The sequence below is a fragment of the Rhineura floridana genome, chromosome 7, assembly GCF_030035675.1.
Source record: "Rhineura floridana isolate rRhiFlo1 chromosome 7, rRhiFlo1.hap2, whole genome shotgun sequence".
Classification (NCBI taxonomy): domain Eukaryota; kingdom Metazoa; phylum Chordata; class Lepidosauria; order Squamata; family Rhineuridae; genus Rhineura; species Rhineura floridana.
The window spans coordinates 119678728-119703459 of record NC_084486.1 but is presented as its reverse complement, the minus strand read 5'-3'; the positions used below and the strand labels follow the sequence as shown (position 1 = coordinate 119703459).

The 24732-nt window shown below is 40.5% G+C and overlaps 1 protein-coding gene across 1 annotated transcript; it reads right to left on the bottom strand.

Moving 5' to 3' along the window:
* Nucleotides 1-60: 60 nt before the first annotated feature.
* On the bottom strand, nt 61-8293 carry SUCNR1 (succinate receptor 1). Its single transcript, XM_061634480.1, has 2 exons — nt 8015-8293; nt 61-3087 (listed from the first exon to the last, which is right to left on the bottom strand). The coding sequence occupies exons 1-2, from the start codon at nt 8015-8017 to the stop codon at nt 2137-2139; spliced, it is 954 nt and encodes a 317-aa protein (XP_061490464.1). The 5' UTR covers nt 8018-8293; the 3' UTR covers nt 61-2136.
* Nucleotides 8294-24732: the final 16439 nt, after the last annotated feature.

Sequence of the window (24732 nt, the reverse complement as noted above, 5' to 3'; positions counted from 1 at the left end):
TAGACCCCTTTGATGGGGTCAAAGAAGACCACATCCAAGTATTACTAAACAGAAGGCAACTAGTTCTCAAGAGTGTTTATTTAAGAAATGTTCACCCCATCTTTCCACTAAAAAGCCCTCAAGGCAGCATACAAAATCAGTAAATAAAATAGCCCATTTCAGACACATGGGCCACTCCTCTAAGCAGTCAATCAGGTGCACAGAGTGGGAAAGGGTGATAGATACTGGCATGTATGCAATGATGCCACATTACCACTTCACCTCATATGTGCTCATTGAACATGTGGATAGCATTTGGAACGTATGAAACAAAGTTCATATAAAATACCAAACAATATATACGAATAAAGGCAGTCACCTCAAGACAAGGATATTTAGTACTAATTAAATTTTGCAAAAAAAGAATGGAATTAGCCCAGCATATGAAAGGTAGCAATGATGACATTAGTCAAACATTTCTACAGAAAGAATTCCATAATTGGGGTGCTGCCACAGAAAACTCCCTCTTGACAGCACCCACTTGCCTAACCTGCCTAACCTCTGAAAGGTCATTTGGAGGAAAAAAAGATCTCACTTGATGGGCAGGGTTTCATGGGAGAAGGCAGTCCTACAGATACCGGATTGCTTAGATATTGATGTCCCATGCTATTTAACACTTTAAACCAGGCCTGGGGAATCTTTGGCCCTCCAGATGCTGTTGAACTCCAACTCCCATCAGCCACAGCCAGCATGGACAATGGAGTTGGAGTTGAACAACATCTGGAGGGCCAAAGGTTTCCAGCCCTCTTTAAACATTAAAACCAGTTAACAGCTTGGCTGCTGTATTCTGCATCAGTTGACATTCCTGAGCACTTTTCATAGGCAACCCCATACAAAAAAGTTCATTGCGATAATCCAGGCTGAATATTACTGGACCATAGATCACTACAGCAAAGTTATTTCTTTTCAGAAAAGGATGCTGATAGCACACTGACCAAAGCTGATGAAAAGCCCTTTGAGTTCCAGATGCCAGTTGTGAATCCACCGCCAACACCGCTAGTTCTAAAACCTGATCTTTAAGATGAAGTGCAACTCTGCTCATAACAAGTTGGATAACTTTTCATAGTCTGATAAACAATCAGATAACATTTTGTTTGGGTTACGGCTGGGGAGAAATTTGTTCTCATTTTAATGTAGCTCTTCCCAATTCTCATTTCTCAAACCAATATGCAAAAGAAAACAATCCTTCAAAATTTGCACTTCTCCTAATTTCGCAGTGCAGTTCTCCAACAAAAAAACACATACACAAAGAAGTGCATGTGAGAAAGAAGTGAACACAAAAATGCATATATTCATGAAAATAATGTGCAAAAAAACCCATTGTGGTAGGGGAAATTGCTTGCAAAATTGTGCATGTTAGGCAAAATTGCACACCAAGCTAAGTATATCAGGAGAGATACACATTTTTGTGCAGACTTTTTTTAAAATTGCAAGCTGATGTGGAAATGGGGCAAACTGGGCTTAAGACTGAAAAACTGAGAGAAACCAACAGTAACAGATCCATCAGTCTCTAGTCTGGATTGACTTCATTTTGCATCTAACAAAACTCATTGTTGAATCCAAGTGCCTGTTCAGAATTACACTTGGACTGAACAGGAGGAGTAAGAGCACACATGACATATGTGACTTATGCAGAACAAGGAGTGGGACCAAGCCTCTGGCCTCAACCCTGACGTCATGGGGATGGGCTAATTTTGACCTGACATCTTCATATCTTCACATTGAATCTGGACATCTGAAAAAGAGCTCTGTGCTTGAGCATCTGCTCAACACTCATCTTCAGCCATCCATACTCCCAAGCGCAGATATCAGGGGCAAGGCTAACCTGGCCATGCAATGTCAGGGATAAGAACAGTAGTATAGTTCTATACAGGAAGGAGGCTTCATTTCTCTTCTTAATTTAATCCAACTGTAGCTTTGAATAAGTACTTGGAGTCAGGCGCTTAAAGAAGGCTAGGCAGTTGCATGTGATCCACGTACTGACGGCCGAAGCCCTTAATGAAATCTAATCCCCAAGTAAAAATAATTGTGTACCAACAAAACAAAGTTGTTCAGTCTCCCATGTGGTTCCCATCAGTCCAACAGCTGCATTTCACTTCACTTGCAGCAAGGTGAAAACATTTTAAAGAGATGTCTTGCTTTGTTCATCAGCATCTCCCTAAAGTGATCCCCCATTAAGAAATAAAAAATGGGGTTAATTACACTGTTCAAAAAGGCAATAGGCCTTGTAGTAATGTAAATCACATTGATAAGGTCCTTTGTGCATGGGGGAAGCTCCCAAAATTCAATCCGGGAGGCAATCCTAATGTTGCGCATGATGTGATAGGGAGTGAACAGCAGTGAAAAGATTCCCAGAGCCATGATGACTAAGGTGAGAGGCTTCTCAAGAGTCTGAGCAGCAGTGAGCTCTAAACTACGGCTTTTAAGGAAGGCATGCATTTTCATGTAAAAAAAGCACATTGCACACAGTGGGATAATAAACCCAGTGACTGTCAAGCTCATGCTGTAGATCAGGCTATTAACGGCATTTCCCGAACTTGCATAATCCATACATTGCTTATAGTTCGTGTCATTCTGAACTGCAATGAATATGAACATGGGCGACAGTTCCAATATAACCCAAACCCATACGGCAATTGAGAAAACAGTGGCTACGCTTTTCTTCTGTAGAAAGTGGTTTCTGAAGGGATATTTCATGAGCAGATACCTGTCCATGCTGATCAAGGTAAGGAAGAGGATGCTTGTGTATAAGTTCGCATGCAGGAGAAACCTGTTGGTTTGGCACCAAGTAATCTCATAGGACCATGTTCCTTCTGAGTAGCTTGACACCAGCAATGGAAGTGTGCATAGAAATGCAAAATCGGACAGTGTTAGGTTGAACAGGTAGATGTTGCTGCTTCTCCAGGTCTTGAGGCAGAAGATGTAGCCAAAAACAACAATGCTATTGCCGATGATGCCGAATATGAATTCAAAAGCATACATGGTAGAAATGTAATACTTTTCTAGGGATTTAGATATCTCCAAGAATTCCCTGGTGCCATTCACATCCTGGAAATGTAAAACAAATGTCAATTAAAAAAGGGATTTATTTTACTACATTTCACATATTTGATAGCAAATGCAATTATTGCAGTGTCATATTCCTGCACCTTCAGTCATACCAAATGCTAAATAAGTGTCTGGTAAACACTAGCAGTTTATCCAGTCCCTCTTCTTGCATAAAGCCCATTTCACTGCAAAACTCTTCTCAAGAAAAAAATAGGTTCTCATATTCCTTCTATAAATTGACCAAATGGAGTAGATGACTTTATTCTGAGCATCTTTCTAATTTATGTGATGCATTTTTCCAGAAAAGAAACCTTTTTTAAAAGGAGTTTGGGTGAGCAGGATACCAGTGCTGATGAATTTACGAAGTGATATTTTGAGATTTTTGTGCCACTTTCACAATCGCTTACTAAGAATAATGACATACTGTCCCCTGACTGTTCAATTTAAATAAAATGTGTGCATGAACCTGCAACGTTAACCACTGGCATCTACCAGACTATCAGTGAAAGCCTATGTATATTTATTTGGAGGCAAGCCCTACTGCGTTGAGTGGAGATTACTGTCAAGTATGTGGGCACGGATTTGCAGCCTAAATTTCCATAGTGTTCTTGCTGTTGTTGTTTTAAGAGGAATCCATAGCAATGAGTTGTAGAGTAATTGCTGGGTATCTTGATAATATTTTATACTATTTCGATAATTAATTTAGCAACCAGTACCTACTAATCTTGCATCTTACTTTCCAAGATAAGTGTTTTAAGGTAAACGTTTGTAAGACTTTCTATTATATATTTTTAAAATTTATTTATTTATTAAATTTATATCCACCCTTCCTCCCAGAAGGAGCCCAGGGTGGCAAAATTTAGAAAAGTGTTCATTACTAAATACTAATAAATTAACTTTTTGTGGTTTCCTAAATTATTTCTTAAACTATAACTTTTGTTAGCTATGGAGAATATCAAATGTAGCAATCCAGAAAGGAGATTCTAAAACTAGAGGGAGGCGGGGAGAGAGAACTTGCCAAAAAAGTTTCTGCAACTTTTCCTATGTTGGAATGAACTTGCTCGCTGATCGCTAAACAATAAGACCCAGCTTTGTTTCCATGCAAAGGGCTCAGGTTCCCTGGGAAAGTTATATTTCCCAGAGTCTCTGGGATCTGGAATGCTGCCATAGCAGTCTCTCAGCATTATTATTTATTACATTTACATCCTGCCCTTCCTCCAAAGGAAGTACTAAAGAGGGAGGAGAGCTCCATAAGACTTCCTTGCTGCTGGCTCTTCTGCTGCCACTGCCACCACCAGACCAAACCAGATTAATGCTAAAGAAGGAGGGAGGGAGCAGGCAAGCAGGAAGAGTTCTTCCCCAGTTTAGATTGTAATCTGAGTGGCAGCAGTAACGCCTGCTTCAGATCGAAGCCATACATTAGAAATAACCAAGATTGGTATTCTGGACCTAGACATTCTGTGAACTTGACATACATGCTTGCCGGAGACCCATGTGTTCTGACAAATGCTAGAGACAGCCCACATGCCCCTGCAGCCTTTGGTGAAACCTTTGGGTTGGGTTGGGGGATTGGTTTGGTTTGCTCTAAGCATGGTCTAACCTAATTAAGACAAAAAAAACCCCATTCTGTCTTAGGGTCAAATTTGGCGTGCCCTTTGTCACATAGTTTGGCATTGCGTAGCTGATTTTTTTTGTTAAACAAATGACTGGAGGAGGGTGAGCCAGATCAGAGCCCTACTGTGGCCCCAAAAGGAATCAGTCCTCCCTGCTTGCTATTTGCAGTGAGAGAAATGCTTGAATTGGTGCCATTGGGATTGGTGCTGTTCAAATGTCAACTGGGAGAGTTCAAATCTAGTAATCCCGTAATGCATGAGTAACCTTGTGAACTACATTGAAAGGATCTCAAACACAGGAACCTTTGTACAGTTAGGTGCAAATTATCTTCAGGAGCAATCACATGACCGAACTTGTAATTTAGAAAAAAATTCTGTAATACATATGCAGTTTTTTAAATTACACATTTCTTTGTACTAATTCTATTGATGTGCTCTATATAAGAACCTTTGTGGGTAGCTACTTTTCAAAAGAAGTCTTTTTTTAAAAAAAAAAGGCATTTTAATTGAAGATTAGTAGAATTTATGTAATCAGATCCTTATCTTATCTTTGTTTTCCCACCATTTGTTCTCACTCATCTACTCCTGATATTTTGAGCTCCAATGTACAAAAAAAACCCTTAACCTTAATGGGGAGACATTGGGTTGGACTCAAACTAAATAAGTTGTGCAAGATCCAAGAGAAATCAGTGTGGAAAGTTAATCATGATTTGATAAGGTGATATCCAACATTAATCATACTCACAGTAAACTCACTGATCAATGAAGTCATCTGTTTATTTCAGTGGGTCTATTCTGAATATTTGTTGTTATATGCGTTCAAGTCGATTACAACTTATGGCGACCCTATGAATCAGCTACCTTCAATAGTATGTGTCGTGAACCACCCTGTTCAGGTCTTGTAAGTTCAGGTCTGTGGCATCCTTTATGGAATCAATCCATGTCTTGTTTGGTCTTCCTCTTTTTCTACTCCCTGCTGTTTTCCCCAGCATGATTGTCTTTTCTAGTGAATCATGTCTTCTCATGATGTGTCCAAAGTGTGATAACCTCAGGTTCATCATTTTAGCTTCCAGTGATCGTTCTGGTTTAATTTGTTCTGACACCCAATTATTTGTCTTTTTTGCAGTCCATGGTATGCGCAAAGCTCTCCTCCAACACTACATTTCAAATGAGGTGATTTTTCTCTTATCTGCTTTTTTCACTGTCCAACTTTCGCATTCATACATAGAGATCAGGAATACCATGGTCTGAATGATCCTGACTTTAGTGTTCAATCATTCATCTTTGCATTTGAGGACCTTTTCTAGTTCTCTCATAGCTGCCCTCCCCGGTCCTAGCCTTCTTCTGATTTCTTGACTATTGTCTCCATTTTGGTTAATGACTGTGCCAAGATATTGATAATCCTTGACAAGTTCAGTGTCCTTGTTGTCAACTTTAAAGTTACATAAATCTTCTGTTGTCATTACTTTAGTCTTTTTGATGTTCAGCTGTAGTCCTGCTTTTGTGCTTTCCTCTTTAACTTTCATCAGCATTCGTTTCAAATCATTACTGGTTTCTGCTAATAGTATTGTATCATCTGCATATCTTAAATTATTGATATTTTTCCCTCCAATTTTCACACCTCCTTCAACTTGGTCCAATCCTGCTTTCTGTATGATAATGTATGTTTTCTTGCTTCATCAGCCACCCAGAGAACTCTTATTATGGGGTAGCTATATAAATGCAGTTAATAAGTAAATAAACAATTTATTTAAATGTCACTAACTTTGTCTAAGTCCATTCCATTGTACACAATCCAAACTTCCTTGGGTGTAGCAGTTGATATTTTGCCCATGTAGCCCTGGTTAAATATTCTGAACTGTGCTCATCAGCTATTCAGTGGAGTGGGGTGTAAAGACTGAATCCATCTTCTGGATCCACATCCCAAACAGCTGACTGGTAATATTCAGAAGAAAATCTAATAAGATACTTGCATGCTTGATTCGGCTTGGGAATCATTCAGACATCAGTTGGATTCTGCCTCCACTGAAGGATGCATGCATGGAAGTCTGCATTCAAGTGTGTATGGTCAACATCTGGATCAGGGTGTGGTGATTGTCTCTATTTCCTCCTAATTCAGGTTTTGTTTGAACCATTTCTTTAACATGAAGCTAGCAATGATGGCTATGATTACAACCCTATAGAAGTCAATAGCAAAACTCCCATTCATTTTAATGTTCTGGATTGCTTGTGTACAGAGCCTTAAAGGTGGACTATTATTGGCATATTTATGAAGGGCAAAACATTATGGAGAAATATACATTCTGTCTTTTCTTCTATCTATTTACACATTTATAGCTGCTGAGTCTCTAATGAAAAAGGTCAGCTTTTCTGTTTGTAATATTTTGACTTGATGTAACATTTGTCACATAGTTTGGCATTTTTCTTAAACAAATTGCCAGGGGGAAGTGTATTGAAAGGGGAGCTTTAACCCTTTGCCTGCCCTAGATTTGAACTCTCCCAGTTGACATTTGAACAGCACCAGTATAAAGCAAATCTATCCCATGCGGGAAACTATGCAGAACCTACATTAATGGATGATAGTATTTTAATTTGAAAAAATGTTTTTGAATGAAATGCTACTGTGGGTTGGGGGTGAGGTACTGCAAATCTCTGATAGCTGATTTCTTTGGAAGGTAAAATCCTTAGAAGCATGTAGTTCTGCCAGTCTGTAGTGCTTAAAATTGGACCTTTTCTCTAGTTTGTAAAGGAGCCATCAGTTTGTTTTCTGCTTTCTCTAGTGCCAGGATTATTGTGCCATATGCTTATGATGGGAATGGAAAGGCTCTCCTAAACCCTTAGAAATACAGATTATGTTCATTCCATTGAAGTGCAACTGTGAAGTGAATTGGATGTGTAGCCTTACAGTCAGTTATCTAATAAGAAAACATTTCTATATAGTACATCACAGAATAAAATGTATCACAGACATAGGTGTGGGTTTAACTAGTGTACATTTTTTTTAAAAAAGGTGGATGTTTGTGAACAACAATTTTAGCATCCATTACAGAACAATACAGCAAACATTCAATAATTATTAAGAACAAGATAGGCAATAAGATTAATTTGAACAGCATAATCAGTAAAATTTATAAAGCAGACTACAAAGATATCCAGGCTAAAAGTCATTCCAAGATAGGGATTACCCCTTTACACTTTTTGTTGACTTGTCTACATATATTCAATCATAATGACAAAGTAAACAGAACAAACTGCAAAATTCTATATAGTAATCTGAGTGATATTCAGCCTTCTTGCCTTTGCTTACTACTTACCATTCTGTAGAATGGGTATTGTCTCTTAATAGGTGCTTCTTGAACATGATCTGCTAAAAGGTTCAAGCTCTGTAGAATGTAGCTCAATGCAGCAATGACTGATTTACATATTGTATGAAAGTGGTTAATGATTCAAGGATGACGGAAACTTGTTTGGCTGAGAAAGACGTGTAGGCAGCGCCACTGAAATAGAAGGTATTGCAAAACTAATTCTGAGTCAACTGGTGAAATAATGGAAATATTATCTCCTCTAATGACCTGCTGAAATCTTGATGGTACTCATTTCCCAAAAAGCTTTTCATTAGTCAGGGCATGCTGAGGTCCTTTTTTAAAGAAGAAGAAGAAACCAAAACACATGTTTGAAATCAACAAACAAATGTATAATGCTGCTTTTGAAATGTACATGTTATAAAAGAAAGATAATTGTTTTGTGCCTGAGTTATAGGATGAAGTGCTGCTTCTGCAAAGACCACTTGCTAACAGTCAGACTACACCTTGCCACAGCTTAAATACTTGGATTTAAGCCTATTTAAAGCTCATTTAAGTCAATATGGTAAAATCAGGTGAATATCAATGCTAGTTTACCAGGTTTGTGGATCAAGCTCAGTCATGCCTCACGTGATCATTTAATTACATTTAATTACATTTGTTGTCACTCTAGCAGATTAGATGGCCTAATTTTTTGAACTTCCTGGTAGCTTATGTATGTCAATGTAGAGAAGCAGAGATATGTGCCCTATCTGTAAGTATCTTCTGCCAATCAAATCACAGGTTTTTGTATTTCTGTCAAACTGATCCTGTCAAACTGGCCCATGTTGGAGTTCTGGATCTGGCCCACTGTTCAGAAAAGATTCCCCACCCCTGTTGTAAAGCAAGTGATCCAGTTGATTTTATATTATTTTATATATTTTATATTATATTTTATATTATAGTGTTTTTGAAAGTTCAGAGCACTTCACACATATTTATCTTGTTGCAGTGTGTACAATAACCTTGTAAGGTAGAGCAGAATTGCCATAATCATATCATATCATCATTATCACATTCCAGGTGTGGGGGGAGGGAGTGCTAAGACTGAAAGTGAGTCACTTGCCTAAAGCCATGTAATAAGTTTAATGGTAAGTTGAGTTTCTAAGCAAGGACTTTCTGGTCCATACCAGCATCTCATAGCAACAACATCACATCACCTCTCAATTAACTAAATTAACCCATCAAACGGGAAGCCATGAGTTCCCATCACTTCACACTATAGACAGCATCAGCAGAGATGTTATCCCTTAGTTTTATATTGTGGCAGCATATTTTTCATATTGGTATATCACTGTACCAACCTGAGTTCCAAGTCCCAAACATTTTCATACAGTAGCTTTTGTGTTTGTGTTCTTATGAAATATTACATCGAAAGCCTACCAACATTATCTAAGTCCTGTTGATTTACATGTTTGCTTAATTCTTCCATTGAAATGATTGAGATTTAAAGATAATTAACTGTGGCTGGAGCATTTTGGAAAATATTGTCACTAGGGCTCAGTTTCACATAAGCACACAAAAGCACCTTTGTTCACGCAGCTAATGGAAATGTCCTGCCTCATATAAACTAACACTCCACAAGTGCTCAATAGCTTTTTTTTATTGGAATAAAGAGACAGGTAAATGGTAACAAGATAATTTTGATTTCCCCATAGAGCATACTGTAGCCCTTACACTTAGCTGTTTATTCAGAAGGCAACACATATGTATTCAGAGTAATAATAGCTTGCATTGTCAAAAATGGATAAAGCTTAGTATTCACAGAATTGTGTCTAGTGGCCCAGAACGATAAATAGATGCACTGAGACTGCTGATTACAGGATTGGGTGGCCGGGGCTGTGTCAACACAAAATTGCACAGGGTAATTGACACTGGTGTATTGCCAATCACCAGAAGATTACATTGAGGAGATGAGAAATGGCATGCGAATGGCCTCTGTCCCCTAATTATTGCCCCAGACCCCTGATTTATGGGGGTGCTGATTGCTTTTGCACTCTGTTACTGCTTACAATTGGGGACTGGGAAGCTCAAAATGCAGGCTCCCTGACACAATCACAGCATTTGGGAAGTTTCCCTATGCCCCTGTGCTCAAAACAACACAGAGTCTGGGAAGTTTTTGCTCAGTAACCAAAACAATCCAGCTTGTCCCACTCTTCTGCTCTGTCAGGTGGGATTGTTTATAGTTTCCCCAAGCTTGAAGAGGTGATTAGCTAATTGGCTTAAGAATGTTCTCACTTGCCTAATGTAAACAAATAGCCTGGTAATCAAAACAAGCAAGCAACCTTGAGAATGCAGCTGCATTCCCAAGCCCAAGATGTCATGAGGACAGGATCAGGAGACATCACCTGATGGGGAAACCAGCTACCTAAATGATGGGAAGATAATGATCTAATAGGTGTAAGGTGCCACCTCCCAGGGGATCTTTTAAGGATAAATACAAGACCCCTAGATCAGGGAGATTAAGCCTCCAAGGGGTGACATAGCCTCAAAGTACCATCAAAAAGCAACATCAAGAAGATTGAAGACTCAACCCCTCCCAGGCAAGATTTATCATTGTGCTGTTAGGTGATTTCCTGCACTGAGGGAGACAGACATGAGATAAGAGCACTTAGAGACAAAGGGGGGGAGTGGTATCAAGTTAGCTACTTCGTTTCATTTTAAACCATGCTAAACCATGGTTCATTAAACTATGATTTATTAAATGGTGGCTTAGTGTTTGTGTGAACGCAGTCCAGCAGTCTAACTATGATTTATTAAATGGTGGCTTAGAGTTTGTGTGAACCCAGTCCAGCAGTCTAACTATGATTTATTAACTATGGTTAAAGGCTGATCATTAATCAAGGTTTGTAGTTGGTTTATAAACCTTTGTCAGCTTAGTCTAACATTCAAACCTGGTTAAAGGGTTGTCACTGCCCCAAAGCTATAGAGCTGCAAGTGAAGAGTGGCAACAAAATTATGTCATAGGCCAAATTTGACATGCCATTTGTTACATAGTTTGGCATTACATTGCTGATTTTTGGTCAAGGCTTGGCCTCTCTACTTAATGTAATTATTGGTATCAACCATTTCAAGGGATGGCTCAGTGAATGGAAATAACCCAAAAGCCACAATAACCATTTTTGTCATGGCTACATAAGGAGGTGAGGGCTTGGATTTAGTGTAGCAATGCTGAATGAACTTAGGCTTCTTTCCAATTCTTAAATATGGCTGTGGAATAACAATCACACTCACAAACCTCGATGTTCATGTACTGGTCTCATTCATTCTAATGCCTCTCATTTGGAATCAGGTGACAGGTAATGGGAAGATCCTTGAATGCCTGAGACCCTTGAGAACCACAGCTAGTCAAAGTAGACAACACTGAGCTTGATGGACAAGAAATGTGACCTGGTATAACAGCTTCCTGTGTATTATCAGAGTGTAGCTGTGCACTATGTACTATAGGAGATAAGAAAAAAGTATTAAAAGAACCCTGCTGGATCAGGCCAACGACAGATCTAGTCCAGAATCCTGTTCTCTCAGTGCCCAGCCGAATGCCTATGGGGAGTTTGCAAGCAGGTCCTGTAGGTGTGAGAAGTATGCACATGCTCATGCTTGTAGAATCATCTTTACCATTAGGCAGAGAAAAGCAGCTGCCCCAGGTGATAGTTACCAGGATGTGCATTGAGCAGGGGGTTGGACTTGGTGGCCTTATAGGCCCCTTCCAACTCTACTATTCTATGATTCTATGTTGTGTAGGCAGCAGGAGCAGCCCCGTCATTCCCTTATCGATGGAGGTCAGGGTTGCATGTGCCACACAACCTAGCCTGCACCCCTTAAAAGAGCCTGCCATCCTGTCACCAGTGTTGAGTAAGAGTCAACTTCCACTCCAGATGTCTTCTGTATGTGGAAGGGGGAGGGCATCAGGCAGCAAAAAGGCTTGGTCCTGCCCTGCTTGCTTGCACATTATCTGAAGGGGATTCAGCAATCTAGATTGCAGCATTTATAACAAGGTTGGGGAACCTTTTTGGCTCCATGGACCAGGTCCATATCAGGAAGTCAGCTGACTGTCAGGTGGGCATGGTTTTGGGAAAATGGCCTTGCAGGTGTGGAAGGAAACTCTCTTATTTATTTATTTGTTGCATTTGTATACAAGCCCCATAACCAAAGCTCTCTGGGCAGTTTACAACAATTAAAAACATTAAAAACAAATATACAAATTTAAAAACACATTTTTTAAAAAGCAATTTAAAAACACAATAACATTTAGGAGAAGCAGTCAATTGGACAGGTTTTATTGCAATAAAAGAAAAATACTGATGTACATCAGGATAGACAGTAAAAAAAAAGTCTCTCCCTATGACATAGTTACACACAGTTATATCCCCATGTCAAGCAAGCATATTCATTACCATATATGGAAGCATACCATAACAGTGAGGAGGGGTCTCCAGAGCATGTGATGACTACTATCTGTAAATCACATACATACTCTTACAATTTTAGCTGACTCCAGTTCAAAATGCACTTTGCTCAATGTGAAATCTTTCTAACCACAACCTCTCCTTTCCAGGAGCTAGCTGTCACAGGGCCCCCATTTCCACTGTCTGCAGTCTTAGCAAGCTTTTTTCACATTACTACGATTAATATAAAGGTAATTATAAGAAACAATGTGAAGCATATTGATGATTAAGGTGTCTAAGGAGGGCGAGACCACCTTCCTTCCTCACAGGCCAAATTGGACCCCCAGCAGATGAAGATTGGACCATGGGCTGGAGGACCTCCCACTCTCCTTAGCAGTTTAAGAAATTATGTGGCTGAACTGAAAAAGAAGGAAAGAAATACTAAAATAAAAAATGGAAATAAATGAAATGTATACAGGAAAACACTTGCAAATTGCATTAAAAATTGCAACTGAATGCTTTAGATTTGAAGAAGATCACAGATGAAATAGATATTCAGATTTCATGTATTACATTTGGTAGTCTCTCTTCCCAAGATATCCTTTGAGTAGATATACATTAAAATTCAGAACCACATTCAGTTAATGATTTGTTGTTTTCTTCAAAGAACACTTTTACTGACTGAAATGACATTCTGTGAAATGACTCAATCCCATGACAATAGCTATCCTCTATTATAGCATAATTAGGACCATTAAAGGCAATGCCATGTGGCCTTCAATAAGAGTTTTCTTCTAATGTACAGACTTGGTTCATTTTTCTTTCTTGCAGATCATTTTTCTATCTGAGTAATTTTTCTTCTATGGATACTCTTTGTGTAGGTCATTCATAAGGACAAAATACTTAAAATGTATTATTGATTTTGAATTGCTAAGGAGAGTAAGCAAATAATGCCTTCAGATTAAGCATGAGTTTGGAAAATCGAGTGACTTGGCCTTATTTGCCTCAGCCAATGGCTATCTTGGTTCTTTGTGATTCGTAAGGCATACTGGTTACAGTTAGAAATTTTTATGTCATAAAAATTGTTTTCATAATTTTTACCATGCCACAGTAAATATTATACATTGCTGGCAAATGATCTTAATGAGAATGAGAGTTTGGTACTTTACCAAGGGCTTTTAGATTTTTCCAGTAATTGTCAGCGATTTTATTTTGAATATTGAAAAACCATCCATGATAAATGTCCTTTTATGAGGATGGAATTTGCTCATTTAACAGGGGCATTTAGCTTGCCCTGAGATTTTACTTACGAGCACACACAGAAAGTAAATTAAAATGGCATCTTAAAAGCAAAGGTGTTGCATGTCCTTCATAATTTTATAGACATATCTTCTGCATCATTACTCTTTATATGATATTTTAGAATTTAGAGTTCTCTGGATCCATTTCAGTCAGGTTTCAGGCCTGGTTTTGGCACAGAAATAGCCTTGGTGGCTCTGTATGATGACCTCTGTCGGGAGAGAGACAGGGAGAGTGTGACTCTGTTGATTCTCCTTGATCTCTCAGTGGCTTTCGATACCATCAACCATGGTATCCTTCTGGGAAGACTCACTGAGTTGGGAGTGGGAGGGACTGAGTGGCAGTGGTTCTGCTCCTACTTGGCGGGTTGGCTCCAGAAGGTGGTGCTTGAGGAACATTGCTCAGCACCCTGGACTCTCCAGTATGGGGTTCCATAGGGGTCAGTTCTGTCCCCCATGCTGTTCAACATCTACAGTATGCTGATGACACGCAGCTCTATTTCTCCTTTTCATCTTCTTCAGGTGAGGCTGTCAATGTGGTGAACCAGTGCCTGGCTACAACAACGGACTGGAAGAGGGCTAATAAACTGAGGCTCAATTCAGACAAGACTGAGATGCTGCTAGTGGGTGGTTCTTCTGACCGGATGGTGGATGTCCAACCTGTCCTAGATGGAGTTGTACTCCCCCTGAAGGAGCAGGTTCATAGCTTGGGGGTTCTCCTAGAACTATCTCTGTCACTTGAGGCTAAGTTAGCCTCGGTGGCATGGAGTGCCTTCTACCAATTTCGGTTGGTGGCCCAGCTACACCCCTATCGGGACAGGGATAACCTGGCTTCAATTGTCCATGCTCTGGTAACCTCCACGTTAGATTACTGCAATGTGCTCTACATGGGGGTGCCTTTGAAGACAGTTCGGAAGCTGCAGCTTGTGCAAAATGCAGTGGCCAGACTGGTAACAGGGACCAGATGGTTCAAATATATAAAACCGATTCTGGCCTGCTTGCATTGGCTGCCTGTATGTTTCCAAGCTCGATTCAAGGTGCTGTTTTTAACCTATAAAGCCTTACACAGCTTGGGTCCACAATACCTGATGGAACGCCTCTCCCAACACAAACCCACCCGTACACTACTCTGAGGGAAGCTGGGAGGCTGGCAACAAGGGAGAGGACCTTATCAGTGGTGGCACCCAAATTATGGAATTATGTTTGTGACGAGGTGCGCCTGGCACCAACACTGTTATCTTTTGGCACCAGGTCAAGACTTTCCTCTTCTCCCAGGCGTTTTAGCATGTGTTTTTAAAAATGTGTTTTTAAATTTGTATATTTGTTTTCAATGTTTTTAATTGTTGTAAACCGCCCAGAGAGCTTTGGCTATAGGGCAGTATACAAATACAATAAATAAATAAATATCCCAGACTAAGAATGATAGACTGTACAATGCCCTCTTTTAGAATACACTCGTAATCAGGGTGCCTTGGTCTATCACCTTCTTCAGATATTCAGCCTGGGCACACAAAAGCTAAAGGGGAAGGGGGGCATGGGCATTGCCCCCCATTTCCATTTCCATATCAGTTTGTGATCTTTTAAAAACTCCTCATGGAAACTCAACAGCATTTCAGTGTGAATTTCTCCTAACAACACACATTTTTGTATGCAATTTCTCCTAATATAATGCAGTTTTATATGCTAGTCACTAACATATGGATTCTTCTGCACACTTTATCCTGGAGTATGAATTTTTATACATATTATTTGGCTGGAGAACTGCATTTCTAACTTTGAACAAAGGCACAGGGATGGCTGTGTTTTGGATAGTGTATTGTTTCAGATTTGTGAATTTGGTAGGTTTGCGAACTGAATTGAAATTTTCCTCCAATGCTCTCCCCATTTGAGCATGCACCCTCCACTTCTGAATTTTGCTTGTTTAGCACACAGATCTAAAAAGGGCTTGTAAGCGCATGTTTGTGAGCACGTTTACAAGCCTCCTTGCATGCAAGGACCCTGATATGACGTGCACATCCAACCTGAATGCATGAAGATCACAATTCTATCTAAGATGCTGAAGTTGGTTCCTAGTTCCCAGTTCCCAGTTCCTTATTTGCTTGAAAGTTCAAAACAGTAAAAAAGAAGAAAAGTCCACAGCTACAGCAACTCCAAGACAAAGTTAACATGTTTCTGAACCTCAAAATATATGTTGGGGTACCCTGTATCATATATCTCAGTGATCTGGAGACTCTCCCCATAAGGAATAACAATAAATTTATTGCAACAAAATTATCAGGCTTCTGAAATGCTCATAAATGCAAAATGATGTCATAAAATCATAAAATATAAATCTGGGTGTGCCCACCCCATAATCTGTTCTGGGCCAGGACAAATCATACATACAAGGAAATGGGGGGTGTCCTCTGTGAGATGCCAGTGCTTCCCACCTAACCCAGAGCTTTTTCTGGGAGCAGGGCACGGATAAGGGCATCTATGAACAACCAAAATAGACAAAAAGATGCAGGAAAAAATAGGTAACTGGGGGTGCCCACCTGACAATCTGCTTTGGCCCAGGAGAAATCTTACACCCCAGGAAAGGGGAGGGTGTGCTCCACGAGTTGCCAGTGCTTCTTGCCTGGCCCAGAGCTCCTGCTGGGTGCATGGCATGGATTAGGGCAGCTCTGCACAACCAAAATGGACAAAAAAATGCATAAAAAATAACTGAAAAAAGTAAGTGTCCACCCCATAATCTGCTGTGGGCCAGCACAGACCATACACCCCAGGAAAGGGGAGGGTGTTCTCTATGAGATGCCAGTGATTTGCGTCTGGTCCACAACCAAAATGGACAAAAAGATGCAGAAACAAATAAGTAACTAGGGGTACCCATCCCAAAATCTGCTCTGGGCCAGGATAAATCATATATCCCAGGAAAGGGTATCCTCTATGAGATTCCACTGCTTACCATCTGGCCCAGAGCTTCTGCGGGGTGCAGGGCAGGGATAAGTACATCTATGAACAACCAAAATAGACAAAAATGTATAGACAAAAGAAGTCACTGATGGTGCCCACCCCAAAATGTGCTCTGGGCCAGGGCAAATCATACACCCCAGGAAAGGGGAGGATGTCTTCTACTAGAAGCCAATGCTTCCCACCTGGCCCAGAGCTTCTGTTGGATTCAGGGCATTTATAAGAGCATCTATGACAACCAAAAGAGACAAAAAGCGAAGAAAAAAATAAGTATCTGGGGGTGTTCACCACAAAATCTTCTCTGGGCCAAGAAACCCCCCCCCAAAAAATGATAGAGTGTCCTCTATGCTACTCCAGTGCTTATGGCCAGTGCTTATGATCTATGTGGAATTTGTTAATGTTCAATTTTTGTATTGGTGTTCCCTGTTACTTATCTTGTTATAGCTCAATTATTATTATTTTAAAAAGCCATCGATGTTGGTGACAGAAGGACTTGTGGCCTGGTCAACAAACAATGATTTCTTGAAGAAGATGAAATTTCATAGATGACACTCTAAATATGCATGAACGGCATCTCACAGAACACACTCTCCCAGATGCATGGAGGTATGATTTGTGGTGCCCCAAATAATCTTTTAGGATGGGCACTCCAGTTTCTAATTTTCTTTCATCTACATATTCCCTATTTTTCTAATATATATATATATATATATATATATATATATATATATATATATATATATGCCCTTGTCTGTACCGTATATACAAAAGAAGCTCTGAACTGGGTGGGAACCCTCTCCTGCATGCCTGGATATATGACCTGTAGTGCCCAAAGCATGTTTTGGGGTGAGAACCTGCACTTCCTTATATACAGTACATTCTACATTGCTTGTTGTGCATAGATGCACATATCCATTTTGTGTGTCCACAAGAAAATCCATGCCAGGCAGGACGCAGTGGCATCTCATTGAGGACACTCTCCCTTTTGCTCAGGTGAGTAATGTTTCATAGCTCACAGCAGATTTTGGAGTGGTCACTCCAAATTACATATTTTTCTCTACTTACTCTTCATTATTTTAGTTCTGCATAGATGACTTTATGAGTGCCCTGCACCCAGCAGAAACTCTGGGCCAGTTGGAAATCACTGGCATCTCATAGAGGACACCCGCCCCTTTTCCTAGGGTCTATCATTTGTCCTGGCCCAGAACAGATTTGGGGGTGAGCACCCCAACTTACCTATGTTGTCTACACAGTCTTTCTATTTTGGTTGTGCATAGATGCTCCTATCCATGCCCTGCGCCCAGTAGAAGCTCTGGGCCAGGTGGGAAGCACTGGCAACTCATAGAGGACAATCTCCCCTTTCCTGGAGTGTATGATTTGTCCTGGCCCAGAGCAGATTATGGGGTAGGCACCCTCAGTTACTTATTTTTTTTCTGCATGTTTTTGTCCATTTTGGTTGTGCATAGATTTTCTCATCTGTGCCCTGTGCCTAGCAGAAGCTCTGGGCCAGGCAGGAAGCACTGGCGTCTCGTAGAGGATACCCTTCCCTTTCCTGGGGTGTATGATTTATCCTGGTCCAGAACAGATTGTAGGGTGGGCACCCCCAGTTACTTATTTTTTTAAAGATTTTATGACATCATTATGCATTTATGAGCATCTAGACTCCTAGCTACACTCCTAGCCTCCCAAGGCGGAATGGTCAAAGCTGAGACACCAGAAGCCTGATCATTTTGATGCAATAAATTTATTGTTATTCTTTATGGGGAGAGTCTCCAGACAACTGAGATATATGATACAAGGTAACCCAAGATATATTTTGAAGTTTAGAAACCTGTTAACTTTGGCTTGGAGTTGCTGTAGCTGTGAGCTTTTCTTCTTCTTTAGTGTTTTGAACTTTCAAGTAAATAAGACTGGGAACTAGGAACCAACTTCAGTGGTGTATTCTATCTATTGTAGAACTACCCTAACAAGAAGTACCTCATACTCAATGAGTAAGGCCAAATAATGTTCATATATGTGATACTGACTTGCTCTCTACCTACTTACCCGCCCTAAAATGAATATAAATAGAGTGATAATGAGAAATCAGCTTCTAACACTATTGGCAGTTTGGGGGTGGGGGGAATGTGATATATCTGCTGTTACAACACTTTTGTGAATAATGCAAACAAATGGTCTCTGAACATGTCTGCTATAAAAACAAATAAAAAATAAGCAGGAGGCAAGCAGCTGTTGAAAATGCTATTGGTCTAGCTGTTCTGCAGGCTGTTAAGATGAATTATGGGCTGCAGCTGTCATCTTTAGTTTAGAAGGCGCTCTTACATTTCTCCTAACTGGGTAATAAGGAGAACGGGAAATGCAAAACAGAAGCAGGGTCGGTAGAATTAAGTTAAGGGCTTCAAAGTGCTAAGGCTGATTTTGCTGTGGAAGATAGCTATGTGCTGAACACAAAGATAATTACAAAGATCTGAACCCTGACTTAAAAAAAACAATTATACAAACCTGTTTATCTTGGGAACAAAGCTTTTAAAGTTCTCTAATAAACTTGCTCTCACTCTTCCAGACCGTGATCCAGAAAAAGGCAGGTACACTGCATGCCCCCATGTACAATATGCTTTTTGCTACTGTAAACAAATTGCTATACTCTGCACATGACACATAACACAAGCCCTATTCAGGCATTATTCTGTCTTTATGCAACTCATGCAGGGGAGGTGCACTGTCTCTGCCTCAGAATTCCCATCCACTCCACCTCCAACCTTTCCTCATTGTCAGGGTTACTGATCATGGAGCAGCTTCTAAGCACACTCAATCCAAAGCATTTAGAAATCCTCTTCAGATCTTTTCACAGAGGACAGTCAGGGGTGAAGTGGATGGGATGGGATGGGATGGGGTGAGGTGGGGTGGGGCCAGCACACACAAGGATCTTGTGAGCAATGCCGGTGCACATGCCTCCACACAAGGGGATAGAAGGATCTGTCAGTTTTGGCTCTCTCAGTTTCTAATTTTTCCAAAATTAAATTCAGTTCACCACATTTTTGCAGCAATCTTCAGGGGAAAATCCTTATGAAAATTCTTCAGCATTTTACTCTGAATTTCTCCTAATAAACACCTTTTTGGATGCAATTCAAACTAACATACACATTTTTGCAAGCAATTTCTCCTAATATAAAGCATGTTGTATGTTTCACTAACATTGATTTTATGCACACTTTCTCCAACTATGCATTTTTGGAAACACTGGTTGGAGAACTGCATCGCAATATTTGGATGTGTGAATTTTGTGTTTTGGTTCTCATATTGTTTCGCAAGGTGTGAGTTTGATAGATGGAGCGTTAAATGCAAACTGAATTGAATTCCTCACCCAACCCTACTCCACACACACCCTTCATGAGTTGTCCAAACTCCAAATAATGCTGGAACATGGCTAGAATGACAGTGTGATGCTGTACATGTCTACCCAGGAGAAAGCATCATTGAGTTAGAGGGAATTATTCCCAGGTAAATGTAGCCTAAGTGGATACCAACCTGGAAATAGTTTCTGGCAAAATGAAACCCAGGCATGCTCTTTGGAATGCTGGGTGTGCCTGGGCAATATGAAAATAAGGGTTTTTTTTTTTAATGCAAACTGATCTGGAAATGTGGAGAACTCAACTCAAAGATTGGAAAAATGAGAAATTTACAGAAGTGAAAAATTGGCATCTTTGCCCATGTCTGCTCTTGGTACGTAGGACCTTTCCATAGTTTTCCTTTAATACAGGCATACACCTCAGAAACTGGAGTTGCCACCTCTTCAGTATTTATTGCATACCCTTACAAGGTGTGTTAATGACCATTAAGCATTAGTGGCATGCATCCAGTTCCATATATAATAATTTAAGCAATTAAATCTGCAAAGCAGCATAACTACCCTCCTGTAATTATACTCTGGTTCCAATAAGCCTCTCAGTGTCCTACTTGCATTTACCCAGCAGCACAATGGATAGCTAAATTGTTTTGGAAATGCTGGGTTTTCACAATGGTAATTCTACTGAAAATTGGGAAACGTTGCTGCTATTTTTAATTTCTGTCCTGCCCGTTATTGCACAATGATCCCAGGACTAGTTACATAGTAAAACTAGAACATACAATAGACATCCAGTTAAATCAGAAAAACTAAAACTAAAACTGTAATCCTAACCCAATTTATCTGGGAGTGAGCCCCATTGAATTCAATAGGAACGTCTGAATATACAATGTTAGAATCTTCAGCATTTAATACCCGAGCATATGGTGAGTGGTGGCAACACCTGCCATCTCCAAAGATGGAGAATTATATTTTTGTATGTTTGTTGGTGTTCTTCTTACTTTGCTTCTTTCCTGTGTTACTAATGTTTCTACAGAGAATCTAATCTAGAAAAGGTTATTTATCTAATTATTCATCCTAGAAATCTGTGTCAAATTTATTTTTTTTAATTTCAAAGCCTTTTTATTGGTCAATGTCATATGATGGTGAAGACAGCCTTTTGTGTTTCAAATTGGAGTCTGTTCTATTTCTATATTGGGTGTATTAACAATTGAATCTGAAACTGCAGTTTGATGTAAAATCAGACTGATTACAACATGTTGCTACTTCAGCAATGGCTCTAGCTGTTGGAAAAAAGAGGATGCATGCTTTCAGCCTGCTATGTTTAAACCACTTCATTTAAGGCAAGGTGGACACTGTCAATTAAAAACATAGAGCACACCTAGCATTTTGCTAGAATATATTTTACCTCTCACTATTTTATCTTGTGCAAATTGAGACACTCCTGAAGTCCACTGGAAACTATTCTGCAGAATAGTCAGTGCCATTATTCCACAATTATGTTTGGAGTTTTTTTAGTGTAAATTTTGCTGAGTGTTGCAGTACTTCACATATTCCACAATTATGTTTGGAGTTATTTTAGTGTAACTTTTGCCAAGTGTTGCTGTACACATATTCACAGAAATAGAAACAAAAGAAAATGATTTCCTATGGGAAACATCACTAAAATTGCAAAGGAAATCAGATATATTCTAAGTGACAATCTGAACTATGTCAACTGTCTTAATAATGTTGCTTCCTCCCTGCTAAAACAAGATTAGCACAACACATGTCTTCTTTCTATTATTTGGGCTGATTGCAGGTGTTGCCACCACTCAACAAATGCTCAGAGGCACGTTACCAATTCTTCCAAGCTACACAGCAAGTGGATTGGACTGTGAAAGATCAACCCAAACTGGGTCTGCATTTTGACAATTTTGCAGGGCAATCCAATATCTCAGAGAGGAGTTCAGGTCTCCTGCTCCCCTGGTGCATTCACTATAGCTGCCCGATTTCCCTGCTTTTTAAAGTATGATACGAATATCTGGGGGCTATAGGTACTTTCTTAAACTGAATGGTTTTTTGCCTGTTAGTGAATTTTTCTGCTTTTTAATCCAGGAGGTAAGAAATGGGATCCTGTGCAAGTTTGCTGAGAATGGATTGATCATTTGCATGCTTATTGAGTTCAATGGGATTTACTCCCCTGCAATCATGCTTAGGATAGGTGAAACTGACCACAGGGGATGAGGAGGGGAGGGGAGGAAGAGGGAGAGGAGAAGGGCAGAGGGGAGGAGGGGGATGGGAGCAGGCGGGAGGGGAGGGGAGAGGAGGAGAAGGACAGGTTTGATCATTTGCATGTTTATTGAGTTCAGTGGGATTTACTTCCATGCAATCATGCTTAGGATAGGTAAAACTGACCGGGGGGAGGGCTGGAGTGGGCAGGGGAGGAGGAAGAAGGAAGAGGGGAGGGGAGGAGGAAGGGAGAGGAGATGGGAAGGAGGGGAAAGGCAGATCTGGTCATTTCCATGCTTAATGAGTTCAGTGGGATTTACTCCTATGTAATCATGGTTAGGATAGGTAAAACTGACCATGGGGGAGGGGAAGGGGAGGAGCAGATTGGAGGGGGCAAAAGAAGGGAGAGGGCAGGTTTGATCATTTGCATGCTTATAGAGTTCAATGGTATTTACGTCTGTGCAATCATGCTTAAGATAGGTAAAACTGACCATGGGGAGGGGGAGGGGAGGGGAAAAGAGGGGATTGGAAGGGGAGGGGGAGGGAATTGGAGGGGGAGGGGAGGGAAGGGGCAAAAGGGAGGTGATAGGAGGGAGGAAGGAGGAGAAAGGATGTTGGGTTTGATTAGTTGCATACTTTTTGAGTTCAGTGGGATTTATTTCTGTGCAATCATGTCCGAAAATGGAAATGGACTCCCTTCAAGTCTATCCTGACATACGGCGAGCCTATAAATAGAGTTTTCATGGTAAACAGTATTCAGAGGTGGTTTTACCATTGCCTTCCTCTGAGGCTGAGAGGCAGTAAGTGGCCCAAGGTCACCCAGTGAGCTTCATGGCTGATGTGGAGATTCGAACCCTGGTCTCCTAAGTCATAGTCCAAGACTGCCCAGGGGAGGGGCAGGGAGGGGAGGAAGAGGGGGAGGGGAGGAGATTGGGAGGGTGGGCACTGGGCAGAGGGGAAGCCCCTTTCTAAAAGGAAAACACTATGAACAGTATCATTGCTTTTCAGCGTTTCCCCCACCTTTTCATTCTACAGCAGGCACATGTAGCCTCCCACCCAAATTTAAACCAAAGCTGTCTCTAGCCACATCCACACCAGGCCTTTATTTCACTTTGGACATTAATGGCGTCTCTCAAAGAATCCTGGGAAGTGTAATTAATGAATAGTGCTGAGAGTTGACAGGAGACTCCCTGTTCCCCTCACAAACCTTCAATCAGAGTAGCTGACTGTTAAACCAGTCAGGGGAATAGGAGTCTCCTCTCAGCACCCTTCACAAACCACACTTCCCAGGATTCCCTGGAGGAAGCCATGACTGTCTCATGTGAAATCAAAGTCTGGTGCGGGTGTGGCCCCCTGATTAGCCAAGCCCAGCAGCTGTGAGTCTGGCTTTTAGAACACTGACAGTTGGTTCTTACTGAGCATGCCCCACACTATCATTCAGTTCAATGCAAAATGTCTTAAATTAATTAAAAATCAGCTGGGCATTTTTTTTAACTTTTAAACTGCAGAAGATGAAGGTCAGAGTATGTGGCAAGGTCAGTATTAGGATTACAGGTACTCTGTGAACATGGCTGATTTTTAATGAATTTCAACAGATTATGACAACTCAGAGAAAAAAGTGCAAAAGGGCTCTGAGGTTTTTCCCCTCTCTTTTTAGACTTTGAACTCTCTATTCTCTCTGACTGTTTTGTGTATCGCCTTGAAAACTGAGAGGGTTGTTAAGCAAGTGTTTCTGAGTTCAGAACTTTAAGTTTTGTTTTGAAATGAATTTATGCGAATCATCAGAATGGCATGGGGGTATTTTCAATTTAACATTGTGGAATGTGAAAATCCACGCTGGCTATAGTATAGAGACAGTCTCGTTGCTGTATAATCTAATACAGGTTTGGCTGCCTGGCATCCAAACTAAGTATACTACACTATGTCCCTGTTCAGATGCTGCCAGGGTATGGTGTGAAGGCACAGAAGCCACCACCTTGCTGAAACTAATCAAGTCTGGGTCTGGTCAATGCATGAATGGGTGACCACCTGGGGGAACCACAAGTACACTACCTTGGGTTCTGTGTCTGAAGAAAATAAATAAAACATGGGTAGGCATTTTTCCCACTTCCTGAATGAGTTATAGCAAGGCTTGGGCTTGCATCCTCTTCTCTCCTCCTTTTTTACTTGCCAGACAAGGAGATCAGAAGTGTTTGCTTTCTGTTTTAAACAAGTGACAGTTCCCTGCTATGTTCAAACTTGGGGAACTGTGGTTTGTTTAAACTTTAGTTAGTAAGAACAAAGCAGACTCACATTTTCTTGAGTTCAGGTGTCATGGGGGACTGTTATTTGTTTAAGTGGAAGCTTCCAGTCTCATTTGCTGGTGGAGGAAAGGGGAAAGAGAACATACAGGCCCAAGGCTCATTGTACTTTGTTTTTGTAGTGGGAAACCATGGTTTTCTGTTACATCTGAACCAGGCTATTGTGTGGCAATTTTACTTGTGCAATATGCCAACTATCCTG